Source organism: Oncorhynchus nerka, linkage group LG6 (genome assembly GCF_034236695.1).
Source record: "Oncorhynchus nerka isolate Pitt River linkage group LG6, Oner_Uvic_2.0, whole genome shotgun sequence".
In the NCBI taxonomy this organism is placed as follows: Eukaryota; Metazoa; Chordata; class Actinopteri; order Salmoniformes; family Salmonidae; genus Oncorhynchus; species Oncorhynchus nerka.
In genome coordinates this window covers 69,735,816-69,748,806 of record NC_088401.1, presented here as the reverse complement: position 1 = coordinate 69,748,806, position 12,991 = coordinate 69,735,816, and the positions used below count along the sequence as shown (strand labels likewise).

At 45.4% G+C, this 12,991-nt stretch overlaps 1 protein-coding gene across 1 annotated transcript in view; it reads left to right on the top strand.

Moving 5' to 3' along the window:
- Positions 1 to 12,991, top strand: part of LOC115130900 (cohesin subunit SA-2) — a 40,231-nt gene that overhangs the window by 4,019 nt on the left and 23,221 nt on the right. Inside the window, exons 3-9 of the mRNA XM_029662474.2 lie at positions 2,768 to 2,986; positions 4,560 to 4,656; positions 5,156 to 5,232; positions 5,495 to 5,699; positions 5,915 to 6,066; positions 6,175 to 6,372; positions 8,478 to 8,576. Coding sequence (XP_029518334.2) covers positions 2,768 to 2,986; positions 4,560 to 4,656; positions 5,156 to 5,232; positions 5,495 to 5,699; positions 5,915 to 6,066; positions 6,175 to 6,372; positions 8,478 to 8,576 — 1,047 coding nt within the window. The remainder of the gene's footprint in view (positions 1 to 2,767; positions 2,987 to 4,559; positions 4,657 to 5,155; positions 5,233 to 5,494; positions 5,700 to 5,914; positions 6,067 to 6,174; positions 6,373 to 8,477; positions 8,577 to 12,991) is intronic.

Below are 12,991 nucleotides of genomic sequence, written 5' to 3'. Positions count from 1 at the left end.
TACTACACCGGCTCCGATGCTCATCTTATGTGGCAGGGCTTGCAAACTATTACAGACTACAAAGGGAAGCAAAGCTGCAAGCTGCCCAGTGACACGAGCCTACCAGACGAGCTAAATCACTTCTATGCTCGCTTCGAGGCAAGCAACACTGAGGCATGCATGAGAGCATCAGCTGTTCCAGACCACTGTGTGATTATGCTCTTCGTAGCCGACGTGAGTAAGACCTTTAAACAGGTCAACATTCACAAGGCTGCGGGGTCAGACGGATTACCAGGACGTGTGCTCCGGGCATGTGCTGACCAACTAGCATGTCCTTGATTGAGTCTGTAATACCAACATGTTTCAAGCAGACCACCATAGTCCCTGTGCCCAAGAACACAAAGGCAACCTGCCTAAATGACTACAGACCCGAAGCACTCACTCCCGTAGCCATGAAGTGCTTTGAAAGGTTGGTAATGGCTCACATCAACACCATTATCCCACCGATGATGCAATCTTTATTGTACTCCACACTGCCCTTTCCCACCTGGACAAAAGGAACATTTATGTGAGAATGCTATTCTTTGACTACAGCTCAGCGTTCAACACCATAGTGCCGTCAAAGCTCATCACTAATCAGGAGGATAGAGTTGTGGTCGGATTTACCAAATGGAGGGCGAGAGAGCTTTCTACGCGTCTCTGGAGTACAGGTGATCTAGAATTTTTTTTCCCTCTGGTTGCACATTTAACATGTTGATCGAAATTTGGTGGAACTGATTTAAATTTCCCTGCATTAAAGTCTCCGGCCACAAGGAGCGCCGCCTCTGGGTGAGTGGTTTCCTGTTTGCTTATTGCCTTATGCAGCTGACTGAGTCCGGTCTTAGTGCCAGCATCTGTCTGTGTTGGTAAATAAACAGCCACAAAAAGTATAGCTGAAAACTCTCTGTGCAGGTAGTGTGGCCTGCAATTTATCACAATATACTCCTACTTCAGGCGAGCAAAATCTAGAGACTTCCTTAGATTTCGTGCACCAGCTGTTGTTTACAAATATGAACAGACCACCCCCCCTCGTCTGAGTGTGCTGTACTTTCCTGTGCAGCGTATATCCCGCTAGCTGAATATCCATGTCGTCATATTGACTATAAATACACTAGGATATCAGCTCCAAGTGATTTTAATTTATGAAATCTGTTCCCAAGTATTCCCACACATAATAGAGACGTGTTTGTATAGAAATGTAAGCAAGGTTTGAAATTATTGTTTTAGTCACATTATATCTGTTTGGGCTCCTTGCGTCAATTTGCAGTCTACACATTTTCCGTTGTTATGTTACCCCCTACCCGATCAACTGCAAAAATAATCGTCCTGTGGCTGAATCTAGTTGATGATCCCTGGCCTAGGCTATTACCCCTAAACATAGACAATTTCCACACTGAAAATATGCAAAAACATTAGTTTGATAAAGACAAAGAGTGTATTTTCATTAGAATCATTAAGCCTCACCAAACAGATTGTCTTGGCCATAATTCATCCCCATGCAGTGTTCAATTTAGAAAATTCCAAGGAACAGGCATAATAAACTCAATCTAAACGTCTGTCTGTTGAAAATAAGGGGGAGGCTTTGGATCACTTCTGGCTGTAAGCGAACGAGTGATGCGCGTTTGGAGCAATACTGGCTGTATCCAAGGCTCAGCCAATCGTTCACATAACAACAGAATGCAGCGCACGACTGAAGAGAGAAGAGACAACCAGTTTGTAGTTACAGAATCAGCGTGCGCTCTGGAAAGACAGCAGAGTGTAAAGGCAGTTTGCCAGTTACAGCATTGCGTCCCCTGAACGATAATGAAGAGGTAGGTGAAGAAGCCTGACCACGGAGACGGGGGGTGAGAAGGTGATGAAGTGTACCGAAAAACTGGCATTTGTAAAGTTTGAGGTGAGGGAGAAAGTGTGGTGGAACAAGTATTATTAGCATTGCTAAGTATCTTGCTAACTGGATCGAATTCTCCCCAATTGGTAGTTACGGTCTTGTCCCATTGCTGCAATTACCGTATGGACTCGGGATAGGTGAAGGTAGAGAGCCATGCATCCTCAGAAACACGACCCTGCCAAACTGCACTTTCTTGACACACTGCTCGCTTAACCCGGAAGCCATCCGCACCAATGTGTTGAAGGAAACACCGTACCACTGCCGACTGTGTCGGCGTCCATTCGCCCGGCTCACAACAGGAGTCGCTAGAGTGCGATGTGACAAGGACATCCCGGCCGGCCAAACCCTCCCCTAACACAAACAATGCTGGGCCAATTGTGCACCGCCTCATGGGTCTCCCGGTCGCGGCCGGCTGCGACACATCCCTGGATCGAACACGGGTCTATAGTGATGCTTCAAGCAGTGCCTTAGACCGCTGCCCCACTCGGGACACCCTTAAAAGTAGCTTTTCATAGCTTCCAGTCAAAAAAGGTCAAATGCCCATCCATTTATAAAATACATCAAACACATGGGTTCCATTCCATTCACTCCTTTCCAGCCATTTTAATGAGCCGTCCTTCCCTCAGCAGCCTACACTGACACACACAGATTCAGACATAGCGACCACTATGAAAGTTAAGCAGGTGCCATAATTTTTTCTCAACGAAGACATAGCTAACCACTCGCTGTAACATCTGTTTGTTTAGATGCTATAGAGCTACATAAACTGTTTTGGGGGGAGCACCAACACTAACTACACTATTTATAGAATTACATTAATTCACTCACAATAGCCTTTTGAACCCTTTGTTTTATCCCCAGCCACCCAAGAGACCTAGGCGTAAAGCTGCATCCCAGGCCAGCCCAAATCCCAGCACCACCTCCACCCAACAAGCCCGTTCCCCTCAGCCACCGCAGCCTTCCCTGGGGAGAACTAGGCAGCTCGGCTCCCCCAGGCGAGAGAGAGAGAGGAGGGGGAACCAGGGCATGAGCGGTGGGGATATGTATGAGGCTGTGAGGTCTGGAAAGAGTGCTATGGTGGTGAGAGAGGGAGTGAGGTATTGGTGTGGGGGGAGAAACAAAGAGACTAGGTAGTGGGAGGGATGACGGGGAAATGAAGCCTTTACAGCCCCAATGGGGATGATTATCATGCACTGTCAGTAGCTGACAGATCTGATCCTACTAAGGCCCTTTGATGTAGAGGTAGGAGAGCTGCCATTGGGTCACATAGTCAATGATTGACAGCTCATGGTTGTCCCACCCACTGTTGGGCTCTGAAACTCCGGTTCCCCAGTCTCTTGAGGGTTAGGGAGTAAAAGTGTGTTGAAAACAGTTCCCTATTATATATATATATAGGAGCACAATACAGATTTTTTTTCAGCCTTCAGCACTCTCACATAGATGGATAAGTTTACTCAACTCAGTGAGTACAAATTGCAGCCTAGTACTGTAGAATAGTAGCTCTGCTCTAGGGCTGACCCCAATAAGTCGACTAGTCGATTGTTTGGTCGTTAGACCGTTTTAGTCGAACAGTAACGTGTGTGTATATATATATATATATATGGGGCGGCAGTTAGCCTAGTGGTTAGAGCGTTGGACTAGTAACCGAAAGGTTGCAAGATCGAATCCCCGAGCTGACTATAAGGTACAAAATATGTAATTCTGCCCCTGAACAAGGCAGTTAACCCACTGTTCCTAGGCCGTCATTGAAAATAAGAATGCCTAGTTAATAAAATAAATTTAAAAAAAAATATATATATATACTACCGTTCAAAAGTTTGGATTCGCTTTGAAATGTCCTTGTTTTTTAAAGGAAAGCAAACAAATGTGTCCATTAAAATAACAATGTTTTATTTGTTGGCCTTATGTAGGCAATTTTTACATAGTTGACCATGGCAATAGAAGTTACTTTTTAGATTTGTATCGTTTAGATTTGGATATAATTTTTATTAACCACATGACAATGATTTTGAGACATGAAGACATTATTATAAGTTAAATGAAACTGTCACGAAAATGTGCATATGAAAAACATAACTTGCACACAGATCGGTAGAACTGGTAAGATAAATTGTCATTCAACATGAAAAAGGTTGCCGACTCCTCGTGTAGACTATTACCGGCAACTTCAGGAGAGTAATGTCAGAATCTGCGAAAGCCAGCAGGAGAGAGAGGAGAATAGTTGGGTCAGGTTAAGTTTTTTTTTTTTCTGGTTATCAAGATCTCTTGCGCCCTCTTGAGGCATTTTTCTTATTTCATTGACCCTTAAGCTCAATGCATACAGTTGATTTTATTAAAACACATAGGGTGTGTCTATGTGGAAAAATACACATACGACTTTCGGTACAGCCCTACTCTACTCATACTCTGCTGTCCTAGAGAGTTGGAGAGACTGGGCGGGAGAAGATGACAGACAGAAAATATGGTTAGAGGTTAAAGGGGAAAGGGATGACAGTGTATATACCCATTTCTGTTTAGGGAATGATAATTAGAAAGAAGGGAGGAGGACGTTAACTGGTACGAAAGGAGTAACTAATCGTCACATAATGATGACAGTTTTGACTTTGTATGCTGCTCTCCCCTCATTGGCTGTGGCCTCCCTGTCAATCTCCAGGCGGTAGTGGACGAGTGGCTAGACAGCTACAAGCAGGACCGGGATGCGGGCCTACTAGAGCTCATCAACTTCGTCGTTCAGTGCTGTGGCTGCAAAGGTCAGGGGTGTCTGAGAGACAGAGAGGGCAGGGGGTGATTGGGGTCAGGGGTCACTGGAATTTATTTTAACCTGATCCCCAAAACAGCCATTGATTAGCACTCCGTCTATTGATTTCTGGGCCGGCTAACAATGCAAGGACCAGCGTCAAGCGGCCTGTCATTCCAGTGTATACTTACACTGGTCTATGGATGGATGAAAGACTGATGAAGAAAGTTATGGGGGATGGAGGTTTAGCACTGGGTTTCACATCCAATTTTTTGTTCATTAACAAATATTAGTTTGTGTTAGCATTTCATGTTTAGAGAAAATGAACTGCTTGTATGCTAGGGCCAGGTGATGTCAGCTTTGATCCTCACCAGGGTTGTGTTCATTAGGATGCAATGGAAAATGTTCAAATGTTTTGCAACACACAATTAAAATGGGCTTTTCTTAACAGATAAGTCCAGGTAGTCGTTTTCGTCCGTTTCTTGTCTAATGAACACGACCCTTCTCCTTAGGTGTGGTGAGCAGAGAGATGTTTGACGGTATGCAGAACGCTGAGATCATCAGCACACTGACCAAAGAGTTCAATGAGGTGAGAGAGCGGGGATGCCTTTTGGGACAAAGTCAGAGTTGAACTTTAGAGTTTTTTTTTATTGTGTTTTACACATCTCTTCACGGCTCATGTAAAGTGCCCTGGGTTTGAGAAAAGCTTTATATGAATGATGATATCATAATTATTTCATTGGAACAATGTTATTCAATTATATTTCCCACTGCTAATTTACACAACATTGAGCCCAAAACTAAGGAGATGATATTTTTATCTCTCATATCTCCTGTTCTCCCCAACACAGGACTCTGTGAACTACCCCCTGTGCTCCCCTGGCCCACAGTGGCGTAAGTTCCGGGCTAGCGTGTGTGAGTTTGTGCAGTTGCTGGTGCGCTCCTGCCAGAACAGCTTTCTGTACGACGAGTACCTCTTCTCCGCCCTGCTGGCACTGCTCACCGGCATGTCTGACTCCCAGGTCAGGGCCTTCAGACACACCAGCACCCTCATCGGTGAGACACTGGACAGCCACCGCATATTGACCACAGTAGTGTTTTTGTTGAGTCCCAGCGCACACTCATTGGTTCAATGTATTTACCAGCGAGGTGTGCTCTTTCTGTCTGTGTGCATGACTGTCTGTATGTCAATCTGTGCATGACCATATTTTGGGGCATATGTCTGGCCTTGTGTGTCCATTCCTATATGTAACTGTGTCCCCTCCCCCTAGCGATGAAGCTGATGACTGGTATAGTGGAGGTAGCAGTGATGGTGTTTGCCCAGATTAAGACCACCCAGAGACGGTATGACACGGAGAGGAGCAAGAGTGCCGAACACAGAGCCTCAGAGAGGCTGGAGGAACTACAGGCCACCATCAGCGAGGTAATGCGCGCGCACACACCCTGATACGGCTCATCTTCAGCACATCCCTACACGTTCTGTTCAGTCTCTCTTCTCTGTGTGTGTGTGTGTGTGTGTGTGTGTGTTAAGCTGCGGGAGCACCAGGAGGAGCTGTCCTCCATGATGAATGCTACGTTTCGGGGTGTGTTTGTGCACCGCTACCGGGACCGCGTAGCTGAGATCAGGGCCGTATGTATCGAGGAGATGGGCGTGTGGCTCCAAGAAAACCCCGGAGACTTCCTCAACGACGGATATCTCAAGTACCTGGGCTGGACCCTGCACGACAAGGTGGGCAGGCAGACAGACGCCCAACTAGTGTTGTCACAATATCAACATTTTACTAATGATACAATAGCAGGCCAAGTATCACGATACAGAGGAGTAAAAAAACAACAACAAAAAAACGTCCTGTTCACCCTGCCCCCCCCAGACGCTTGTTCCCATTTTCGAAACGTTAAGCGCGTGTGCTACACAAAAAACCTGCCACTGATATTCACACTTTACTCAATACAACACATTGAATTTGACTTCAAACTGTTCACTTTATAATATAATACTGCATAGAATCGCTAATTCCCGGATATTTGCAAAGGCCTAGCTGTGATTTGGCTGGAGGAATGGGAGGAAGGAATATACATAATGATCTGCATGTCATTGTGTCAGTAAGGGGAAAACACTGCATGAAACCTCTACTCTCTCATAAAACACACTACCTCCCTCACACACTCCTGTCTGTCTCCCTCTCTCATGAAACACACCACTTTCTCCCAACAAACATACATTCTATTTGCAGTGTGTAAGTAGCACCAGAAAGAGATATATATTTTTGATATAGTTAGCCTTATATGACTATAGTTAGTCTTATACGACTCTAGTTAGCCTTGTTTTTATTAATTTGTTTAACCTTTATTTAACTAGGCAAGTCAGTTAGGAACAAACTCATATTTACAATGACGGCCTAGACCGGCCAAACCCAGATGACGCTGGGTCAATTGTGCGCCAATCACAGCTGGTTGTGATACAGCCTGGAATCGAACCAGGGTGTCTGTAGTGATGCCTCAAGCACCGAAGTACAGTGCCTTAGACCGCTGCGCCAGTCGGGAGCCCTTATCTGACTAGTGTGTTCTATATGAATATAGTTAGTCCCTATATGAATATAGTTAGTCCCTATATGAATATAGTTAGTCCCTATATGAATATAGTTAGTCCCTATATGAATATAGTTAGTCCCTATATGAATATAGTTAGCCCCTATATGAATATAGTTAGCCCCTATATGATCGTAGTTAGTCCCTATATGACTAGAGTTGGCCCTGTATGACTAGAGTTGGCCCTGTACGACTAGAGTTGGCCCTGTACGACTAGAGTTTTGGCCCTGTACGACTAGAGTTTTGGCCCTGTACGACTAGAGTTTTGGCCCTGTACGACTCTTACCTTTCAACAGCATCTCATGAGTAGCCGACCCTTCTCCTTTCTTCCTGTGCCAAGCTGCAAATCTGTTTTTCCTTTCTGGCACTGCTGCGTGACAGTGAACTTGCAACGCCTATCAGACTGGCCTGTGCTCTTTGTTATGCCAGGGAATAAATGATATACAATGAATCAACTTTGCTAGCTCTGCTTGCTGCTCCAATGTATCAAATGTTACAACAGAAGACTGACCAGGGTCTACATCCCCCATCGCCATCAGGGCTAAAATTATATTTTAAAAACTGATGGAAGAATAGATGCACAAGAAGAGTGGACAGAGAAAAACAGGTCAGTGATGGCTGGAAGGGGAAGCAGGTCAGTGATGGCTGGAAGGGGAAGCAGGGCAGTGATGGCTGGAAGGGGAAGCAGGTCAGTGATGGCTGGAAGGGGAAGCAGGTCAGTGATGGCTGGAAGGGGAAGCAGGTCAGTGATGGCTGGAAGGGGAAGCAGGTCAGTGATGGCTGGAAGGGGAAGCAGGGCAGTGATGGCTGGAAGGGGAAGCAGGTGATAACAGCTGTCGCACGTGAGATGTGCATGAAAGTAAAGTGGACATTATTAGACAGGTGCATACAAGAGACTAGTTGCTCGTTGCTTAAAATAATTTAAGCTGAATGTATAAACAATTGATTTTATAACAGGCGCCAGCGGGTTCTATAGATTGGGAGGGCCAAAAAAGTTGGTAGTATCATATGAAACGGTACTACGGCATTCTAAAATGTTGGTATCATGAAGTTTTGGTAAGCGATAATACCGCGGTACACTACACGCAACACAGGCACACAAGGGGTGCCACAAACATTCTATCTAGTTGAATATCTTAACTTTGCTTTGAAAGATGACAATGATATGGTGTCTATTTATCCAGATTGAAAGTAAACAGTGCAAGAATGTGTTGCATGTGGTGTGAGATTGCTCTTCCCCCACAGCAAGGCTCAGTGCGTCTGCAGTGTGTGCGGGCCCTGCAGGGCCTCTACAAGGAGAAGGACTTAATTGGACGCCTAGAGCTTTTCACCAGCAGGTTTAAGGTAGGCCTCCTTCTGCATCTCTTTATCTGGTCTCCCCATCTTGCTCTCGCTTTCTCTATCTCTGTTTCTTTCTCTATTTCTCTCTCGTTCTGTTTCTCTCGTTCTTTCTCTATTTCTCTCTCGTTCTTTGTTTTTGTCAGTCTCCCACAGTTTTTTCTGTCCTTCAGTGTCATCTTTCAGTGTGTCCGTCCTTAGCTGGGCACCAATTAGGGTGTAGCACAACTCCCATGTTAAAAAGCTCTCCACCATCACTAAGCGTGTGTGTGTGTGTGTGTGCCCTCGCATTTTGGACACTCACAATACAGGATGCAGGTTACGTCACCATATCAACTATACCACTAAACAATAGCCATTTGCAGTGGTATTTTCACCCTCTCTGTCCCAGTCTGTGGTAACCATTTGTGGTAGGGTTTTCATGATTCCAGTATCACGATGCTACGATACCAGATATCCCATGGCAAAAAAACAGTAAAAGATGGTGCCAGAGAACAAGGTTGACGTTTTACGTATTCCTAACCAATTGTGTTTTTTTGGTTTCTTTGCATTGTTTGTAACTTGTAACTTATTTTTATTATTTATTTTGTATATAATGTTTCTGCTACCGTCTCTTATGACCGAAAATAACTTCTGGGCATCAGAACTGGGACTACTCACTACAGATTGGCAGAATCCTTTTTTTCCTTTAACGAGACCGACATGAATGATATACTGCTTCTCCGGGAACAGACCCAGATCCCCGTCATTTGCGCGAAGAGAAAGCGGAGAAAAAGGGGCCAGAGGGCGGGCTGCCTTCTGAGAATCCGTAGGCGATCTAATAAACCCCCACTTCCTTCCATTCTGCTAGCAAACGTGCAATCTTTGGAAAATTAAATCTATGACCTACGTGGAAGATTAAACTACCAACGGGACATTCAAAACTGTAATATCTTATGCTTCACGGAGTTGTGGCTGAACGGCGACATCATCAACATACAGCTGGCTGGTTCTACGCTGTATCGGCAGGACAGAACAGCGGCGTCTGGTAAAACAAGGGCGGCGGACTATGTATTTTTGTAAATAATAGCTGATGCACGATATCTAAGGAAGTCTCAAGGTTTTGCTCGCCTGAGGTAGAGTATCTCATGATAAGCTGTAGACCACACTATCAACCTAGAGAGTTTTCATCTGTGTTTTTCGTAGCTTTCTACATACCACCACAGACTGATGCTGGCACTTAAGACCGCACTGAATGAGCTGTATTCCACCATAAGCAAACAGGAAAACGCTCACCAAGAGGTGGCGCTCCTAGTGACTGAGGACTTTAATGTAGGGAACCTTAAATCCGTCTTACCCAATTTCTATCAGCATGTTAAATATACAACCAGAGGGAAAAAACTATTGACCACCTTTATTCCACACATAGAGACGTATACATTAGAATCCAAGATGGCGTAGCGTTTCTCTTTGTCTTAAACCGTGTCTTGTCCCGTGTAAATAGCCAGTCTTTTTCGTATATATCTTAATCTCACATTCTATCTACAAACAAAATATACTTTCCTGCAACCCGCCTCACCCAATGTGGTACGGGTCTGCTATTTTTATTCCTGATAACTGGAACTTCCATCAGGAGCTAGCCAGCTAACTATCTACTTGTCTTTATTAGCCACGGCTAGCGGGCTTCACCTTTTTCTCGGTCACCAGCCAGACTTAGCTCGGACAATACCTGCCAGTCTGCACAGCGCGATATCAAGCCAGAGCATATCGGACTGCTTCTCTCTACCACATCACCAGATTCCTGCCGCTCTGGATTATTGCAGCTAGATAGCTACAAACGAGTGGCTACTGTTAGCTAACGCCTCTGTCCCGAAGCAAGCACCAGCTAGCCTTGAGCTAGCCTCGAGCTAGGCTCATATACCAGCTAATTCTAGGGCTACAATACCTCCTTTGCCAACTGGCTTGGACCCTTTATTGTCGACACGGAGCCCTGCTGATCCATCACGACTGGACTGCGGACGTGATCGCCCGATGTGGTCTCAACGGGCTATTCTGTTACGATGTCGCTGAAGAACCATCTACTAGCCCTGGCCCGCTAGCTTTTCTGAACGCTGTGTCCCCTGCTCGCCTAGCGTAGTAGTGACTACCGAACGGTACCCTGGCTCACTTATTGCTGCTCTTTTGACCCTATGATCACTCTGCTACAAAGCCGATGCCCCCTGGACTGTTTCAATAACACAGTACCTCATTTTGTTTACCTGTCGGCCCCAGCCTCGATCTCAGGTCCTGTATGTACCTAACTGACCCGCTCTGCCCATTCATTGCCATTTACCCGTTGTTGTCTTAGCTCTCCTGATCAACACTTGTGATTGCTTTATGCCTCGCTCTAATGTCAATATGCCTTGTCTACTGCTGTCTTGGCTAGTTCTTATTGTTTTATTTCACTGTAGAGCCCTTAGTCCCACTCAACATTCCTTTGATAGCTCTTTTGTCCCACCCCACACACGTGCGGAGACCTCACCTGGCTTAACTGGTACCTGCAGAGACGAAACCTCTCTCATCGTCAATCAACGCCTTGGTTTACCTCCACTGTACTCACATCCTACCATACCATTGTCTGTACATTATGCCCTGAATCTATTCTACTACTCCCAGAAATTTGCTCATTTTATTCTCTGTCCCCAATGCACTAGATGACCAGTTCTTATAGCCTTTAGCTGTACCCTTATTCTACTCCTCTTCTGGTCCTCTGGTGATGTAGTGGTTAACCCAGGCCCTGTAGCCCCTAGTTCCACTCCTATTCCCAAGGCGCTATCATTTCTTGACTTCTGGAACTGTAAAAGCCTTTATTTCATGCATGTTAACATCAGAAGTTTCCCTAAGTTTGTTTTGTTCACTGCTTTAGCACACTCCGCCAACCCTGATGTCCTAGCCATGTCTGAATCCTGGCTTAGGAAGGCCACCAGAATTTTCCATCCCCAACTACAGCATTTTCTGCCAAGATAGAACTGTCAAAGGGGGTGGAGTTAGCCTGCAGAGTTCTGTCATGCTATCCAGGTTTGTGCCAATACAGTTTGAGCTTCTACTTTTAAAAATCATGTAAATCTCTCACTGTTGCCGCTTGTTATAGACCCCCCTCAGCCCCCAGCTGTGCCATGGACACCATATGTGAATTAATTGCCCCCCATTTATCTGCAGAATTTGTACTGGTGACCTAAACTGGGATTTAACACCCCGGCCATCCTACAATCTAAGCTAGATGCCCTCAATCTCACACAAATTATCAAGGAACCTACCAGGTATAACCCTAAATCCATAAACACGGGCACCCTCATAGATATCATCCTGACCAACCTGCTCTCTAAATACACCTCTGCTGCCTTCAACCAGGATCTCAGCAATCACTGCCTCATTGCCTGCCATAATGGGTCCGCGGTCAAACGACCACCCCTCATCACTGTCAAACGCTCCCTAAAACACTTCAGCGAGCAGGCCTTTCTAGTCGACCTGGCCTGGGTATCCTGGATAGATATGGACCTCATCCCGTCAGTAGAGGATGCCTGGCTGTTCTTTTAAAAGTGCTTTCCTCACCATCTTAAATAAGCATGCCCCATTCAAAAAAATTAGAATTAAGAACAGATATAGGTTCACTCCAGACTTGACTGCCCTTGACCAGCACAAAAACATCCTGTGGCGTACTGCATTAGCATCAAATTGCCCCTGTGATATGCAACTTTTCAGGGAAGTTAGGAACCAATATACAAAGGCAGTTAGGAAAGCAAAGGCTATCTTTTTCAAACAGAAATTTTCATCCTGTAGCACAAACTCCCAAAAGTTCTGGGACACTGTAAAGTGTATGGAGAATAAGAGCACCTCCTCCCAGCTGCCCACAGGACTGAGGCTAGGAAACACTGTCACCACCGATAAATCTACGATAATCAAGAATTTTAAAAAGCATTATTCTACGGCTGGGCTAGACAATCTGGACCCTGTCTTTCTAAAATTTTCCGCCGCAGTTGTTGTAACCCTTATTCAACCTCTTTCATATCGTCTGAGATCCCTAAAGATTGGAATGCTGCGGCGGTCATCCCCCTTTTCAAAGGGTGAGACACTCTAGACCCAAACTGTTTCAGACCTATATTTATCCTACCCTGCCTTTCTAAAGTCTTCAAAAGCCAAACAGATCACCGACCATTTTGAATCCCACCGTACCTTCTTCTCTATGCAATCTGGTTTCCGAACTGGTCATGGGTGCACCTCAGCCATGCTCAAGGTCCTGAACGATATCATAACCGCCATCGATAAAATGCGTCTGTGCAGCCGTCTTCATTGACCTGGACCAGGCTTGCGACTCTGTCAATCACCACATTCTTACCGGCAGACTCATCAGCCTTGGTTTATCAAATGACTGCCTCGCCTGGTTCACCAACTACTTCTCAGAT